We start from the raw sequence: 17610 nt of genomic DNA, 5'->3' as shown, positions 1-17610 counted from the left end.
TAAATATCTTACAACGCAATATCTTGAGGTAAATATTTTTTTTAAAGCCCATAGATAAATAAATAAATAAATAAAACTTTTTGGTGTGGGTGAACTACATCCTCAGGCGAGTATAAGAATTCCGATATACAGTACCTTGGCCACTTTAAGACTTGTGGACTTCAACTCCCAGAATTCCCCAGCCAGTGCATTGCGCTGGCTGGGGAATTCTGGGAGTTGAAGTCCACAAGTCTTAAAGTGCCCAAGGTTGGAGCCCATCGATAAATAAATACAACTTTTATTGGCGTTTCTCTTTTCCCTGAAGGCTGAGGAGGAGGAGAAGATGCTGAGGGAGGCTTTGGATGAACAAATTCGGCCTTTCTTTTCTCCCTGGTGACCCTTCTGGCACACATAGAAACCATGATGCTCACACACACACAAACACATACACATACAAAAAAACAACACACAGCCTTGTGCTTTAGATCTTTCTAGTTCCCGCGCTGCTGAAGGAGACGGAGGCCTGGAGCGTTCCTTCTTCGTCCGTCTGAAGTCCACTTTGACCAAGAGAGGACTTCACATCAAGACTTCAGGCTATAAGGTAAAAGGTTAGGGTTAAATGAACGTCGTTCAATGAATGGTCGTAAATGGAGGACTACTTAAAGCACCTTTTGGGATATGGTGCCTCTCCGTGGCCCCTGATCCTCTCTGTGCTCCTCTTTTGCCCTCCAGGTGATTCACGTCACGGGCCGCCTCCGTTCCCGACGTCCGTCCTATCCCCACGCCCACTCGGTGCTGGGCCGGGTGCTGGGACTTGTAGCGCTGGCCCACACCCTGCCCCCTTCCACCCTCAGCGAGGTGCGCATTGAGTGTCACATGTTCGTCTTCCGGGTCAACATGAACCTTCAGATCGTGTACTGTGAGAGCAGGTGGGTGAAGGGGACGGCTGGATGGTAGCCTGTCCCGGCCGGAGAGGGCTGGACACTTTCAGGGACGGCTTAAAAAACGGGAATCGAAAGTGAAGCCCTGCAGAGCGTGTGCAGAACCCGACACATTTGGGATTGGACGCTAGCTGTGAATTGCAACTTGTACGGCAGGCTGACTCAGCCTGGACTGGAACTGCCCCTCTAAACCATGTTTTCTAGTGCACTGTTCAGCTTGGGTGATGACCAAGTTTGGTGCCACCTGATGACCAAATATGGTGCCACATGATGACCTCTGTCTTCCTGCTCTCTTGAGGGAGTGCTCTGCCCATCATCAAGTAGACCTCACTGGCTTTGAGAGGGAAGGAAAGAAACTCAACCTCTCATTGACCATGAAAGCTAGGAAACAGAAGAACCATCTTATCTCCTATAGTTGTGAGGGCTCCATCACCAGATGTTTTCAAGTAAAGGTTGGGTGTCCATTTGTCTGGGCTGATGTGTGGATTCCTGACCCCTTCCAATCCTAAGACCCCCCTACCTGTCCACATACCCACAATCTGTACAGAAACCTTGGAGAACCTCAACTAGCTTGAGGTCAACCCTCCTAGCCTTGGTGGACCCAAGGTCTATCTTCACCTTAGAAGGTGTCTTGCCTTTCCAAGAAGCCAGGAAGCCCTAGCTTTCCTTAGACACCCCGTGGAGAAGACCATGTGGGTCATCTCCCCTTCAAGACCGTCTCCACGAGTTTGGCCAAGCTCTACTTCTCCTTTAAATTCCACCCCAAACCAAAGACCGTTTCTGGTCAACAGCTGTCTCCTTCTTCTTCTTCTCTTCTCCAGGATCACTGACTACATGGATTTATGTCCCTCGGAACTCGTGGGGAAGAGCTGCTATCGGTTCATTCATGGAGAAGACGTGGAAGGGATCCAGCAAAGTCACCTGGACTGTATGTGGCCCCAAGAATGGTGCAATGGCATGTCGGGATTTATGGATCCTGGGCTCCTTGCTAGGTTGCAACCCCAGAAGCTTCCTTCTTCACCAGACATATTAGTGGTACAGGTAGTCCTTGACTTATGACCGCAATTGACCACCCCAAATTTCGATTGCTAAGCGGCACAGTTGTTAAGTGAGTTTTGTTCCGTTTTACGACCTTGCTTGAGACACTTGTTAAGTGAATCACTGCAGTTGTTAAGTTCGTATAACATGGCTGTTAAGTGAATCTGGCTTGTCTGAAGGTCACAAAAGGGGATCCCGTGACCCCGGGACACTGCGACCGTCATAAATATGACAACCGTCAGTTGCCATGCATCTGAATTTTGATCCTGTGACTGGAGAGATGCTCCAACAGTCATTAAGTCTGAAAAAGGAGTCATTAGTGACTTTTGTCAGCGCCGTTGTAACTTTGAACGGTCACTAAACAAACTGTTCTACGTCGAGGACTACCTGTATGCTATTCAACTTCCCAAAAAAATCTGGGCAGCTCATAACCATCCAAAACAAAGAAATTCCAACAAAATTACAAAAAGATAAATGACATTAGGAACAACCAACTTCTTATTTCCATGCAGTCCTGTGAGCTGTTTATCAGGTACACTTCTCCTGTCTTGGGGAGCTTTGCCCCTAAGCATCACAATTGTTTTGGTGAAGTTGTCTGAAAAATGGTTTTTGAACGATGCTTCTCCAGCCAAGAGGGAGTTCCATCTTGGGAAAGGAAATGCAAATTGGCTGCAAGTAATGTAATATTTACTGTATCAGATAAATGTGGTACAATTCTGTAAATGCATTTGTTTGTGGAGTTCTTGGTGCTGTCAGAGTTGGATGCTTAGCTGCAGACCAACTAGGGAACGTCATCACTGCTAGAAGAGGGGGAGTAGTGGAGAAGAAGAGGAGGAGGAGGAGGAGGAGGAGGAGGAGAATTGTGGAGTCCTTTGTGCTCTCTAAGCCTACTTGTTTTCTTGCATACATTTCTTTACCCAACTAGGTAACGTCATCAGTGCTAGAAGGGGGGGTATTAGTGGAGAAGAAGAAGAAGAAGAGGAGAAGGAGGAAGAGGAAAGGAGGAGAGGAGAATTGTGGAGTCCCTTGTGCTCTCTAAGCCTACTTGTTTTCTTGCATGCATTTCATTACCCAACTAGGGAACATCTTCAGTGCTGATGAGGGTGGGAGAATACCTCCTCTCCAGCAACCAACACCTCGATAAGCAGGGATTAACCCCAGACAAACAATCAAGCAGAAAGCAATACCCGAATGAAGGCACCACCAAGGGGAAAATCAAAACGACATTGACAAGATAATGTTGCCGTGTATATAAACAGGGCACATGTCCCACCTCCCCTCGCACCGGTGACATTCCCTAGTTGGGTCATGAAACATCTGCAAGCAAGCCGCCTGGCAGTTAAAACACCTGCAGAAGCTTGAATCGAGCATGTGGCTGTTTTGAGCCTTGGCCAAGATGGACTCTTTTGTTTTTTTCTGCACCCCACTTTAGTGTTGAACAAGGGGCAAGTGGTCACCCGCTATTATCGCTGGCTGCAGAAAAACGGCGGCTTCGTCTGGGTCCAGTCCTGCGCTACCATCTCGGTCAACGTCAAGAATCCCTCTGAAAGAAACATGGTGTGGGTGAACTACATCCTCAGGTGAGTATAAGAATTCGGATATACCTTGGCCACTTTAAGACTTGTGGACTTCAACTCCCAGAATTCCCCAGCCAGCGCAATGCGCTGGCTGGGGAATTCTGAGAGTTGAAGTCCACAAGTCTTAAAGTGGCCAAGGTTGGAGGCCCTTGCTCTAATCCACTGCCCAGGGAATAGCTGAAGCGTTGGGTTGGGGAAGGGTCTGCACCTCACCAGGGGGGGTTCCTTGACATTGCCTCCCCCTCCCCGGTCTACAGGTAATCCTCGACTTACAACCGTTCGTTTAGTGACCATTCAAAGTTACAACGGCACTAAAAAAAAGTGACATAACCGATTTTCACAGCATCCTCCTAGTCAGGTGATCAAAATTCAGACGTCTTGGCAACTGACTCATACTTATGACGGTGGCAGTGTCGCCGGGTCACCTGATCCCCTTTTGGGGCCTTCCGACAAGCAAATTCAACGGGGAAGCCAGATTCATTGAACAACCCGCGTGGGTAACTTAAGAACTGCAGGGATTCCCTTCCCAGCCGTGGCAAGAAAGGTCGCAAAACGGGGCAAAGCTCCCTTAACGACTGTCTCGCTTAGTAACAGAAATGTGGGGGCTTGATATTACGGTCGTAAGCCGAGGACTGCCTGTATTCCATTGTTCTCGAGGGGGACAGAGGCAGTCTAGCAAAATTTGCTTTTTCAAGATGGCCTTATGTGCTTTTCCACTCGAAATTCCCTTAGAGCAGAAACTTAGCTCTGCAGGTATCTTCCCTGCAGGGCTAGATTTCTCCATTTGGGGATTTTATTTAAAAAAAAAAAAGAAATACAGACCATCACAATTCTTGATTCTGGATTCCCTCCATCATCGCACCCTTGGGGCTCTGGGTCTTGCTCTGTCCTCACCTCGGTTTTGCTGCTCCACACCCCCCCCCCCCAAACTCCCTCGGGCCCTCCCCACCCAGCTGGACCCTTTAAACTGCCCAAATCTCCTCTGCTGAGCCTTTTTTTGCAGGGATAAAAGCCGGTCTGTGTGAATGGCCAGCCCAGATGGTTATTAATGGCTGCATTCTCTTTTCCCCTTCTCCATAAAGGCAAAGGAAGCATTCTTATGCTAATCCGGCATGCAATTGCCGATACTAATGTATGATTTGTCAGGGTGATTAGTATTTTAGTTAATTAGAGCTGTAATTAGAGCCTAATTAACTTTCTTGCAGCAGCCTCCCTGCCTGCAAGCTCGCTCGCCTCCCTCTCCCCCGCAGCTGCCCCTAAAACTTTGCATGGGAGGGGGTGGGTGGGATTGTTGGGGGTCCCGTAGCCGGCAATGGGTGTGTGTGTGTGTCTGTGTGTGTGCTGCAAGAGAGAGGGGCTTTCTTTGAGGAGGGTCCAAGATTTGGGGCTAAAATAATAACAAACGGAGCTGAGTGACAATCCAAGCTGGTTGCCCCTCTGCTGGGGGCTTCGGTGTCCCCTTTGCAAGCACATGGGGAGGGGGGAATTATGCAGTTTATTGTGGGGGGGGGGAGATGGAGTGAAAGGCAGCTGTGCTGCTCCTGCAGTTGCTGACAAACTTTTTTTTTTTTTTTTTTGCCAATCAAGGCATCAAAGAGGGGTGGGCTTCTGCCCCCACTGAGTCTCTGAGCACTGCTGGCTGGGGGATTCTGGGAGTTGAAGTCCACCCATCTTCAAGCTACCAAGGTTGAGAAACACTGTTTTAAAGGGACTTAAAGTCTTTAAGGAAGGAAGAATTCTTTAATCAGAGTCCGAAGCACCAAGCGCCACCGTCCTCAGAAAAGGTGCTTAGAAACTTAAATGAGTTGAGAGACCTGGGAGAGGAGAACCTGTAGCCATCAGAATCTGGTCTGGATCAGGAAAGTCCCAAATTTGGGTCTAGAATTGCTCCGGCAAGCAGAATCACAACGTGCTGCCTCCTCTCTCCTGCAATCTTGGTGACCTTTGTACAAAATCTTATTTGAAACCTTTCCAGATCACTCACATAGCAATGAATCTCCCTGCCCAACTCTTTCTTTCTTTCTTTCTTTCTTTCTTTCTTTCTTTCTTTCTTTCTTTCTTTCTTTCTTTCTTTCTTTCTCTTTCTTTCTTTCTTTCTTTCTTTCTTTCTTTCTTTCGCTTTCTTTCTTTCCTTCTTTCTTTCTTTCTTTCTTTCTTTCTTTCTTTCTTTCTTTCTTTCTTTCTTTCTTTCTTTCTTTCTCTTTCTTTCTTTCTCTCTGTTTTCTTTCTTTCCTTCCTTCTTCCCTTCCTTTCTTCTTTTTTTCTTTCTTTTCTATCTATCCTTCCTTTCTTCCTTTGTCCCTTCATTTCTTTCTTTTTCTTCTTTCTTTCTTTCTTTCTTTCTTTCTTTCTTTCTTTCTTTCTTTCTTTCTTTCCTCCCTCCCTCGCTTTCTTTTTTCTTTCTTTCTTTCTTTCTTTTTTCTTTCTTTCTTTCTTTCTTTCTTTCTTTCTTTCTTTCTTTCTGTTTTCTTTCTTTCTTTCCTTCCTCCCTTCCTTTTTTCTTTCTATCTATCCTTCCTTTCTTCCTTCCTTTGTCCCTTTCTTTCTTTCTTTCTTTCTCTCTTTCTTTCTTTCTTTTGCTTTCTTTTGCTTTCTTTCTTTCCTCCCTCCCTCCCTCCCTTTCTTTTTTCTTTCTTTCTTTCTCTTTCTTTCTTTCTTTCTGTTTTCTTTTTCTTTCTTTCCTTCCTCCCTTCCTTTTTTCTTTCTTTCTTTTTCTTTCTATCTATCCTTCCTTTCTTCCTTCCTTTGTCCCTTCCTTTCTTTCTTTTTCTTCTTTCTCTCTCTCTCTCTCTCTCTCTCTCTCTTTCTTTCTTTCTTTCTTTCTTGTTTCTTTCTTTCTTTCTTTCCAAGGAGTTTGCAATTTTAATCTGTCTCTATTTGTTCTTGGACAATGGAGCAACTGTGGCCCTCGTCCCTTCCTTCGGCTGCTTCCGGCTGCAGGTGGCTGGCTGTGTCAGCCCCATTCAAGTGGGTTTTCCGCTGATCTCTCCTGATTCATAGGCGGTTATTTTAATCCTTTGCCTCTTACTTTTGCAAATCAGGAGGCAATTTGCATTTCTTTTAGCTTGGGGAGGGGGCAGCTGAAGGGGCTTTGCTGCCTCCAAGTGGTGGACCGACCTTGGCATCACAAGCAAAGATCCATCAGTCAATCCACATTGATTAGGTCAATGACCAGCAAAATTTAAAAGAAGAAAAACAGTGTGATGCAAATAAATACAATAATAACCTCCTGCTGTTTATATTTTAAAAATATTTTCCAGCAAACCAGAATGCAAGAACATCGCTCTGGATGTTTTCCAGGTTCCTGGCATCCCCGCCAGACAGACGGAAGCGCCCAGCGCAGGAACGGATTTCAAAGGTGAATGTCCTGGAAGGGCATGCAAGGGGGTGCCACCTTTTGAGGGTGGAAGAAGACTTTGGGGAGGGGGAGAAAAGGTCTTTAATCTAGACATACCCAATTCCTGCAACCATTTGTCCGTATGGTTTAGCCTCCAGACCCTTTAACACAAGAGGTGTCCAAGTTTGGGAACTTTAAGACTTGTGGACTTCAACTCCCAGAATTCCCCAGCCAGCTTAAAGTTGCCAAGATTGGAAATCTCTGCTTTATTGTCGTTGTTGCTCTTCTTTGCACTCTTTCTAGAGTCTCAACATCTTTTTTGTGTCGTGGGCACCAAAACTGGACACCGGATACCAAGCGTAGTCTTACCAAAGTCCATACTTCCATCCAGTTAGTAAAGGGAGTTGGGTCTCCCTCTGATGCCAGGTGGATGGATGGTTAGGGCATTCTATTGTGGCCTGTTGGCCCCTCCAGCAGCCGAATCAGATGAGGAGGAGGAGGAGGTGTGGGAGTCGGGGTCAGCATCAAGGCAACCCAAAAGCTCTGAGGGGGAAGAGGGAGTGGAGCTGACAGAGAGAGAGGAGGAGCCTGGGCCGTCCTTTAACCCTCAGATGGAGAGTCAACAGCCCCCAGGTCTGGAGGTGGCTGATGAGGAAGAGGAGGAACAGCTGGGTCCAGTGCCTGAGAGAAGGCAGAGGAGAGGAGAGCAGTGGAAATCCGTGGGCCGGTCCTTGGGGAGGAAGTACCACCACTGCACCCTAGTTCTGGGGATAAAAGGCAGGGGACGGAGATGAATAGGTGTGGCAGACAACTATTCATCTTCTGGCCGGACGAATTTGTTAGCCTGCGGTGAGAAAGAAACTTTTTGCCGGGGCTGCTGGCGCTCCTAATAAAGGAATATTTGAGTTCACTTCAGAGGGTTTGTCGTGTTTGGGGAGCTGGGTCCAAACACATTCCCTGTCTGGTTGACACTTCCCTGTTTTCTCCTTTTCAGAGAGTGACCAGGGGAAGCCGTGCCCAGCCAGCAAACCCCCGGGGACCCTGGCCCAGTCCTACCCAAGGAGCGTGGCCGAAATGGGGCGGCACTGCCACCTGGTGGAGAGCAAGCCCAGTGCTCCTGAAACCAAATATCCAGAAGAGGCGGCATCGGAGGAGGGGGCTGGCAGCAACACAGAGACCCCTCCCAGGAAGCGCATCAAACTGGAGTTCCCTCCTGAGAGCCCCCCGTCCAAGGGGAAGGAGGAGACCTCGCTGACCAGCTCCGAGGACTCTGACAGCAGCAGCGATTCAGAGCCGGAGATGGTCCCCCAGCAGACGGGGCTCCTGGCCAGGAAGGTGAATGGTTGCAAGACCAGTGGGCGGAAGACCATGGTTCCCGGCCGACCCTGCACGTCGGAGTTCACCTCTGTTATCCAGACCCAAAAGGGCGCCTCCCTCAGAGCCAGTCCGGCTCTCAGCATCAAATCGGAGCAGGGGCTCCAGGCCAAAGGGGGGCTCTGGACCTGTCCTGGGGCGAAGGCCAGTCCTTTCCCTGTGAACAAAGCCCTTCGGCTGGAGAAGCCCGTAGTGAGACAGGCGTCCTCGCACTTGTATGTCTCCATCCCCGACTCAGTGCTCACCCCACCCGAGATGGACAGCGGTCCAGCCAAGGGGCCCTTTAGCGCCTCTCCCCGGGCGGCTCCATCCTCCTCAGGGGACACGCTCTCGCCTCCGCTCTCGGGCTCCCCCTGTGAGGACCGGGGCACTGCCACGCCTTTCACCCCACTGATCTACCCGACGGAGATGGAAGTTCTCCAGAGGTTCCACACGAGCAACGTGGTCGTCCCTTTGATGCATCAGCTCGGCAATCCGCACACCAGTTCCCCGGCTGGCTCCCCGGGACTCTACACCACGAGTACCATTCGCTACGCCCCCGCGGACATGACCCTGGCCATGCCGAGCAACATGCTGCCGCCTTCCCACCACCCCCTCAGCCTCATGGACATCAGCAGTGCCGAGGCCAAGACCTCCCGGGAGATCATGTACCATCACCTGCAGCGGTTGAACATGGTGGGCCCGTTTGGGAACTCGGCTAGCTTGGCCCAGATTTCCGGGGGAGCCTTTGCGGCTGCGGACTCTTTGTTTTCCACCCTGCCCTTCTCTGTGGCCAGTGGGGGGATCCACAGTGGGTCAGCTCTGGAACGCAAGGAGGATTAACGCCCCTCAATGGTCCGTGATCAAATCCGTGTCCTCTTTGCCCAGAGAACCACGGTTAAATCCTGCCTGGAAGAGAGCGATCGGATCTTGAGATTGCTCGGTTCGGTGCTGGGGTGCTCACCAGCCTTCTCGAAGCCCAGGGGAAGAAATATTTAGTCCTGGAAGAAATTACTACCTACCTACGTACCTGCTCATCGCATTCCTTTCCTAGTCCTCAGCGCGAAGGAGAGTGGATGGCCCATCGCCATCTTCTAAAGATCGGTGGTGGATTGAAATGGGGTGTTTGGTGGAGGATTTTGCTTGGAGAAATGTGGAGAATCTATCCAGACTTCCAGGAGAAAGGTCCCACGGACTGAGGGGCACCTCCCATGCACTTCCGTACCTGTGTTCCTGCTGCTATAACTTGACTGATTTTAAAAACAAGGGGAAGGGGGGTTTGTCGGTGGTCAAATATAACTTGCATTTATGTGCCAATGAAAAGTTGCCCGCCGTTGCCTGCCATGCCTCTCCTCAATGTGCTTATTCCAGCCTGTCATGCCAGCGGTTCACGTTGTTTTGCTCACGTTGAATTAATCCTTGAAATATGCAATAGGGACAAATCCATATTAGGACACCGCGAGGATCAATCAAACCAATGTGATAGAAAGTTTGTGCAAATGGATCCTTCTAGGATCCATTGGCCTCGTGAGCTTGCTGTGCAAATCGGCAAACTTTTTCCAACTTGGATTTTGCAGATACGCTGACCTTGATCTTTGGGGGGGGATGAGGGAATTTATCCCTGACTTGTGGACTTCAACTCCCAGAATTCCTGAGCCAGCCATGCTGGGAGTTGGAGTCCACAAATCATAAAGGGGGCGTAGTTCCCCATCTTTGCTTTAAGGGAAATAGTTGGATGTCTTTGGAAGGCAGCCGACGGCGTGGCTTGACTCCTTATGTTCAGTTGTGATGGAAAGGCTCTCTCCTTCTTCCCAGGGATCTGGAGCGAATGGTGAAATCACTTCTGAACCCATCTTAAGATGGAGTGAGCTTGGATCAAGGGTAGGTAGCCAAGTTGAACATGCAGAACCTGCCACGATCAGGCCCGAAGAAGCAGGACCACAGGTCACGTTCCCGTGAAGCTGATTTATTCCTCATTTGTGTACTGAAGAATCTAGTCAACTCACGGTCAGCGGTAAATTGGAGCTAGATAAGGGTGAAGAGAATTCAAGAAGAATTGGACCTGGACCGTTTGTGAGGATGTAAGGATTCCAGGCTGGTTCCTCTCTTGACTCCACCTCCAGACTCTGCCTATCTTTCTCCTACACCAGAGAGGTCCAACCTAGGCAACGTCAAGACCTGTGGACTCCAACTCCCAGAATGTGAATGATTTTTTAAATGTTATCTAATTCTGGGTTTTATTTAATTGACCAAACTAAGTAATAATTTTAATTAGCAATTTTATGATGTTTGTGTGTCTATATTTTTCTTGACTGTACACCGCCTTGAGTCCTATGGGAGAAAGGCGGTATAGAAATATAATAAATAAATAAATAAATTCCCCAGCCAGCCAACTTTAAGGCTTGTGGAATGGCTGGCTGGGGAATTCTGGGAGTTGGGAGTCCACAGGTCTTGACGTTGCCTAGGTTAGACACCCCTATTGTACACGTGTCACTCAATGTGTTACGTGGATGTAGAAGGTGGTTTTCCCAGTGATATCAAGTTAATCCTGAGCTATTAAATTGTTCTGTTTAATTGTTTAATAACCGTTTGTTATTGAACGGCTGTCCTAGCCATCCAGCAATTGAACGGATGCAAAATGCCCCCTCTTTATTAAGAGACCTCTTGAGGTCCTTCGTTGGCACTTATAATAATCTAGGTTGCCTTTTGGATCTGGCCCCCCAATAAAGGTACTTTTGTTCCTCTCTTTATGCACAAATCCTCTTCAATTCTTTCCCCAATTCCTATGTTATAGTCCCAGCAGCAGATGAGAAGGGCTGGACCCGGTTCAAGCTGGCTTAGATAAGGGGGCGAGTCAGGGCAACGCGGGTAAAGATGGCACTGGAGCAAACGCTGTAATTTTAAGCACTTATTCAAAATAAACTGTACGGGCAGCCCTTGACTTCCGAAGTGAAAAAAGTGACTAATGACCGTTTTTCAGACTTACGACCGTTGCAGCCTCCCCGTGGTCAGGTGATCCAAATTCAGACTCTTGGCAACCGGCTCGTATTTATGACGGTTGCAGTGTCCCGGGGTCACGTGATCCCACATTGCGACCTTCTGACAAGCAAAGTCAAGGGGGAAGCCAGACTCGCTTAACAACTGGGATGCTAACTTAACCACTGCAGTGATTCCCTTAATGACGGCGGCAAGAAAGGTCGTACAATGGGGCAAAGCTCACTCAAGATCTCACCTAGCAACAGAGATTTGAGGCTGAATCGTGGTCGTAAGTCGAGGACTATCTGTACATGTCAGTGGGACACGGATGGCGCCCACCGATGATTGTAGCACTTGGATAATGTGAATTTTTTCCCCTCCCTCTATAACTCGTCGCTAAAGAACTGTACGCGTCTGTGGTTTTTTTTCTTTTTCTTTTTATTAATCTACTGTTCGCATCGGGTAGCTGAAGGTAGCTATAATTTCTTGTCGACATTTTGCAGCTTCTTTTGGCAATCCGGGACTCGAGAGAACATTATGAATAAACAAGAATTCTTTCCTGCCTTCTAAAACGATTTCAGCAGACTGGGAAATCTTATTTTGTCATGTGTCTTGTCTGGATTTTGTCCTTAACAGATCTTTCTTTTCTTTCTTTCTTTCATTAGATTTATATACCGCCCTACTCCCGAAGGACGCAGGGCGGTGAACAGGCACAAAATAAAATACATAAATACAAAAGTTAAGAACATAATTAAAACCAGATTAAATAATTTAGCCCGAGACAATTAAAAATCCCAATAATTTAAAACAGATTAAAATTTTGATTTAAAAGAATTTTAAAACGGGAGAAGATTAGGCCAGGCCGGCTTGCTGGGATAGGAGAGTCTTAAGAGCACGGCGGAAAGTGCACAGATCCCACTTTTGGATTAATTAACCGAAGTAATCCTCCTGCCCAGCGATGGGTTCCAAATTTTTTTTTACTACTGGTTCTGTGGGCGTGGCTAGGTGGGTGTGGCTTGGCTTGGTGGGCGTGGCTAGGTGGGCATGACAGGAGAAGGTCACTGCAAAATCCCCATTTCCTCCTGATCAGCTGGGACTCGGGAGGCAGAGAATAGATGGGGGCAGGTCTGGTCAGAGGTGGTATTTACCAGTTCTCGGAACTACTCAAACTTTCCGCTATTGCAGTGTTTCTCAACCTTGGCCGCTGGACGATGTGTGGACTTCAACTCCCAGAATTCCCCAGCCAGCTCTGCTGGCTGGGGAATTCTGGGAGTTGAAGTCCACACATCGTCCAGCGGCCAAGGTTGAGAAACACTGCTATTGGTTCTCCAGAACTGGTCAGAATCTGCTAAAACCCACCTCTGCTCCTGACCCTTCGTGATCAACCAAGCACTTCCTCCCCAGTCCCAGAGGTGGTTTTTTTCACGAGGCAACTGGACTTTCTGGTTTTTCTTTGAAGATGTTTCGCTTTTCATCCAAGGAGCTTCTTCAGCTCTGTCGTTCTTCAGCTCAGTTCTCATCCATGAAGCTGCTCGGCTGAGAAGCGAAACGTCTTCAAAGAAAAACAAAGACAGTCCAGCTGCCTCTTGAAAAAAAGCACCTTTGGGAAAACCGTGTCCTGGATGACGGAGAATCTCCATGGACTTCCTCCCCAGCTAGCCCTTGAAAGGACCACATATCCTCAGGATTTAAACAAGCCTCATTTTATGGAAACCTACAACTGACGCAGATCAACTGACGTTTCCCAAGTGAGCTTCCTGAAATTCAAAAGGAGTGAAATTTAAAGGGATCGCCGTAAAAGATGAGGCACAGACCCCAGCTCTAAGTGCACTAACTCTTCCCCCTCCGGAGACAATGCAAGCAAGACTCTGGCTTTGCCACAGGTAGTCCTCAACATACGGCCACAACTGAGCCCAACATTTCTGTGGCTAAGTAAGACATTGGTTAAGTGACTTTTGCCCCATTTTACAACCTGTTCATAAGGTCGTACGTGTGAAAAAGAGTCACAAGACATTTTTTTCAGTGCTGTCGTAACTTCGAAAAGTCACTAAACAAATTGTTGTAAATTGAGGATTACCTGTACCCTATTTCCCTGAAAATAAGACCCAACTGGAAAATAAGTCCTAGCATGATTTTTCAGGATGCTTGTAATATAAGCCCTACCCCCAAAATAAGCCCCAGTTAAGATTGCCAGATGGGTGCATTTGGTACCATATTTCCCCAAAAATAAGACCTAACTAAAAAATAAGCCCTAATGCATCTTTTGGAGCAAAAATTAATATAAGACCTGGTCTTATTTTCGGGGAAACACGATATTTCAAAGAGTCTCCCTCCGCCCACCTCAAGACCTCCCTTGCTCTTGCAGCTAATAATAATAGCATAATAGCAGATATTATTTCCCAAACGTATCTTCAAAACAGGCCCCCCTCCCTTCTCTCACACAAAAAAACCCTAGAAAATACACAATTTGCTTTGTGTGTCTTTAATATAAATGTCCAGAGCAGCAGCCGGCCCAGTGACAGAAGTGAGACGGAGAAAGAGTCCGGAGTGTAAGCGAGAGTGGACAAGCCAAGGTAAGCTATGCAGGAGGCATTCAAACAACTGGCTTTTATTCACACACACACACACACACACCTGAAACCAGAAAGCAGGGTCGAAGCAGAAAAGGGAGGGTTTCTTTGCAAAGCAGGCCCACTCCTTAAAAGCATCAAAGATCCTTAAGTAGCAAGTATTCATGCTTCCAGAGCTCATTTGCTCCCAGGAAGGTTTCAAAGCCCTTCCTTCCTTCCCCTCCCATCCGTTGCTCCCCATCCAGAAAATCTGAAATAAATGGAAAGGCCACACTTCCTTCCACTTGTCCCTCACGTGCAGGAGAGGCAGCCTTCCTTCCTTCCTTCTTCCATGGTCTCCTCTGACCCAACCACCGTGGAGCGGTCCCTTCCGAATCGTCCATAGGGTCTCATCGAGTCCAGGAGAGTCCCTCCGGCCTTCATTTTTCGGCCTTGCCGTTCTCCTTCCTCTTGTCGGTGACGTCCTCTTGGATGATTTCCACCTCCAGCCGGCCGATGTAGAGGGAGATGGCGCAGAGCCAAAAGAGAGCCACGCTCACCACGGCGGCCGAATTCAGGAGGGCGGCCGAGAAGGAGAGCATCATGGTGCGACGGAGGAGGAGGAGGCTGACAAAGTAGGAGGCGCTGCCGTACGAGACACAGATTCCCCCGAGGATGAAGAAACCTGAGGGGGAAACATGGGAAGAGAAGAAAGAGGCGTCCTCAGTTATGCTAAGGTGGAAAGATGGAGCTGGCTTTCCGGCTATCCTGCGGACAGGAGCTGCAGCTGTCCTGATGCTGGGAGCTCTTTGTGGCCAGGCCACTTCCGGGCACCCAGCCAGCAGAAGGGCTACTGGATTACTCACCGTAGGCTGCTTCCCTCCCCATGTCGCTCTGCATGTAGGAAATCACGCCGATGCCCGTGGCCAGCAGCCCATTCCGAAACCAGGATAGGAAGGCTGAAGGAAAGGCAGAAACAGGAGAGCACACTCAACTCTGCATATCCATTCCTCCATCCGGCATATATATATGTCTGCCTGCCTGTCAATCATCTATCTGTCTATCATTTGCCTATCTTTCATCTCACCATCTATGCCTGTATCTATCTATCTAGCTATTAAATTATCATATCTACCAGTATCTATCTATCTATCTATCTATCTATCTATCTATCTATCTATCTATCTATTCATCCATCCATCCATCCACCCATCATCAATCTATCCATCAATATCTATCATCTAGCTATCTATGCCTACATCTATCTATCTAGCTATTAAACTATCATATCTACCAACATCTATCTATCTACCAGTATCTATCCATCCATCCATCATCATCTATCATCTAGCTATTTATGCCTATATCTATCTATGTACCCATCTCTTAAACGATCTATCTATCATCCATCTACCCATCCTTCTATCTAACGTTATCTATAAAATTTAGGGTATTCTGGGCAGAGTCTTCCAAGAGGTCACACACAGATACACTGTTTCTTATTTTTTCCTTTTCATTATTAATTTCCTTATTAAACTTTTGCTGTCCATCTGGACACGAGGTTACTCTGGGGGGCATACAACATTAAAAACAATACAACAACATGTACACAATACAAATAAAACACTATAAATATACAAGTTATCAGCTACAACTAAAAGATGAGGAGGGAGGGAGTAGGATAAGTGAGGGGATGTAAGTCATTATTTCTGTATAAATCTTGATAGCTTGCAATGTCTCAGTACAATGTTTAAACGACAGGATTACAGATTATTTTCTACTATCGAATTAACTTAAAAGTAAAAAAAAATTCAACAGTATCCATTGCAATTCAGGAGCCCAATATTACAGGCCTTGAATTATTATATTAATATATTATATTATAAATTATATTATTATATTAATATATAATATTAAGAAAAAGAATTGCTGCAATTCATATCAAAATTTTGGTGGTATGCTAGCTTTGATCTTAAGCTATTGACCTGGTATCAATTTTTCTATTTTTAATGTGCATATATATATTTATATGCTGATAAAAGGAAAAAGGTCAACTCTGAGGGACTACAATTCCCATCACGCCCCGCAGGCAAGCAGCTGTCGCAGCCCCGCCCAGCTGTCAGGTAAGCGGCCGGCCCCGCCCCATGACGTCACCAGCCAGCCACGCCCTCCCCTCCTCCTCACCGGTCTCGTGACTCTTGCGGAGCAGCCAGGCGTCTGCCTTGTCCAGCTCCGAGGCGGGCGGGAGTGGCGCGCCTCGGCCGGAGTTGGGCCTCGTCGGCCTCCGTAGCCACGGCCAGGCCTCTCCCCTTAACAGCCCGCCGGCTCTCCTGGCCCGCGCCGCGGCTCGGCCCCACCAACTGCCGCCGAACGCCATAGCGAGGAAGAGGCCCGGGAGCCGCTCTGGGGATCGGACACCTCGGTCTCCAGTTGCGTCAGGCGCATTGGGCGGGACTAGCATTGATAGGTCGCCTGGGTAGTCACTCCGAGCCAGCGCCGCCTCTTTGCGGAGACGAGGGCGCCGTGCTCGAAAAGCCACTGGCTGAGGCTGCTGTTTGTTTAAAAAGGGGCGGAACTCGGGCTGCCCATCATTTCGTAGCCACCGCCTCCAGCCGTTGCGGTTTTCGGGTGAAATTGCATTCTGGTAGATGTAGTTCTTCCTGGAATAGGAGGCAAAAGGTGGAACAGGCCTCACCTGTATCTCAAGCCAAGGTGTTGCTTAAAAGTGGTTCAGGGGAATATTTAGGGCTTCCTGCCCAGAAGTGCAAAAAGTGCCACTCATCCAATGAAAGTCATTCTCATTTTGCAGGTCTTCCCATGAGAAATGGGGAGTTTTCATTCATGGGCCTTACTGTCCCCACTTTTTAAGTCTGTATGTTCCTCCCAGAGATCTTGGATAAACTATTAGCAGATTGTGTAGGTTGATTACGTTAAGGTAGGACATAAAGTGAAAATTGGATATAAGAGTGAAATAATACGGGTCAGCCTAAATGATCTCTGAAGGGCCCCTTGACTAATTATTATAAAAGACAGTTGCTGGGTTCAAAAAGTTAAACCACACACTTTCTACAGTTGGAGAATTTAAGAAGTCAAACCACAAGAGTTTATATTTGGGGAATCAACTTAAAACCACTCATTTAGTGACCGTTCAAAGTTACAGCAGCACTGAAAAAAGTGACTTATGACCACTGCAACATCCCCATGGCCACGTGACAGGAATTCCACCAGTTGGCAACTGGTCCATATTTATGACGGTTGCAGTGTCTTGGGGTCATGTGATCCCATCGCGACAAAGTCAACGGGGAATCCTGAGTCGCTTAACATCCATTTTACTAACTTAAACTGCAGTGATTCACTTAATCGTGAAATGAGGCAAAACCCACTTCACAGTCTCATTTAGCAGCAGAAATTTTGGGCTGAGGATTCCCTGAAAACCCTTTTTATTTTATGGAAAGTGGAGAGTCTAATAAAACTTTTAAATCAGTGTTTCTCAACCTTGGAAGCTTGAAGATGGGTGGACTTCAATTCCCAGAACCCCCCAGCCAGCAGCACTGGCTGAGGGATTCTGGGAGTTGAAGTCCACCCATCTTCAAGCTTCCAAGGTTGAGAAACACTGATTTAAATGAACATCACAACCTGACTCCTATTTTCCCCGTCACAACCACCCTGTGAGGTGGTTTGACAGAGAGACAGAGCACAACTGGCCCAAGGCCACCGAACTTAGGCTTCCATGCCTAAGGTGGGACTAGAACTCCCATCCCCTGGTTTCTAAGCCTTCCATACCCACAAAGAAAACCCAGACCTGGGTGAGGAGGTGTATCTTTAGCATGCACTGACCTGTCTTGTGTCGGCCTTGACTT

At 47.7% G+C, this 17610-nt stretch overlaps 2 protein-coding genes across 2 annotated transcripts in view; one reads left to right on the top strand and one right to left on the bottom strand.

Annotated features, from left to right (window-relative positions):
- The window catches only part of NPAS1 (neuronal PAS domain protein 1), a 31018-nt gene extending 21950 nt beyond the window's left edge, over positions 1 to 9068 (top strand). Inside the window, exons 7-12 of the mRNA XM_070949981.1 lie at positions 495 to 580; positions 712 to 908; positions 1742 to 1848; positions 3391 to 3538; positions 6796 to 6893; positions 7867 to 9068. Of these exons, the coding sequence (XP_070806082.1) occupies positions 495 to 580; positions 712 to 908; positions 1742 to 1848; positions 3391 to 3538; positions 6796 to 6893; positions 7867 to 9068 (1838 nt within the window). The remainder of the gene's footprint in view (positions 1 to 494; positions 581 to 711; positions 909 to 1741; positions 1849 to 3390; positions 3539 to 6795; positions 6894 to 7866) is intronic.
- Positions 9069 to 11840: 2772 nt separating this feature from the next.
- Positions 11841 to 16179, bottom strand: TMEM160 (transmembrane protein 160). Its single transcript, XM_070949865.1, has 3 exons — positions 15935 to 16179; positions 14617 to 14709; positions 11841 to 14435 (listed from the first exon to the last, which is right to left on the bottom strand). Exons 1-3 carry the CDS (start codon positions 16125 to 16127, stop codon positions 14191 to 14193), a joined length of 531 nt encoding a protein of 176 aa, XP_070805966.1. The 5' UTR covers positions 16128 to 16179; the 3' UTR covers positions 11841 to 14190.
- Positions 16180 to 17610: the final 1431 nt, after the last annotated feature.

This window comes from Pituophis catenifer, unplaced genomic scaffold (assembly GCF_029215685.1).
Source record: "Pituophis catenifer annectens isolate HBS135680 unplaced genomic scaffold, rPitCat1.0.hap2 SCAF_9, whole genome shotgun sequence".
Taxonomy (NCBI): Eukaryota; Metazoa; Chordata; class Lepidosauria; order Squamata; family Colubridae; genus Pituophis; species Pituophis catenifer.
Note: the sequence above shows the minus strand (reverse complement) of the source record. Positions and strands in the feature narration are given on the sequence as shown.

What these genes read in the sequence shown, in the direction of transcription:
- TMEM160 (XM_070949865.1), bottom strand. Translation starts at nt 16,127, where the DNA reads ATGGCGTTCGGCGGCAGTTGGTGGGGCCGAGCCGCGGCGCGGGCCAGG. An exon ending in CCGCAAGAGTCACGAGACCG is followed by an intron (nt 14,710 to 15,934) that starts GTGAGGAGGAGG and finishes CCTTTCCTTCAG; the next exon opens with CCTTCCTATCCTGGTTTCGG. An exon ending in GGGGAGGGAAGCAGCCTACG is followed by an intron (nt 14,436 to 14,616) that starts GTGAGTAATCCA and finishes TTTCCCCCTCAG; the next exon opens with GTTTCTTCATCCTCGGGGGA.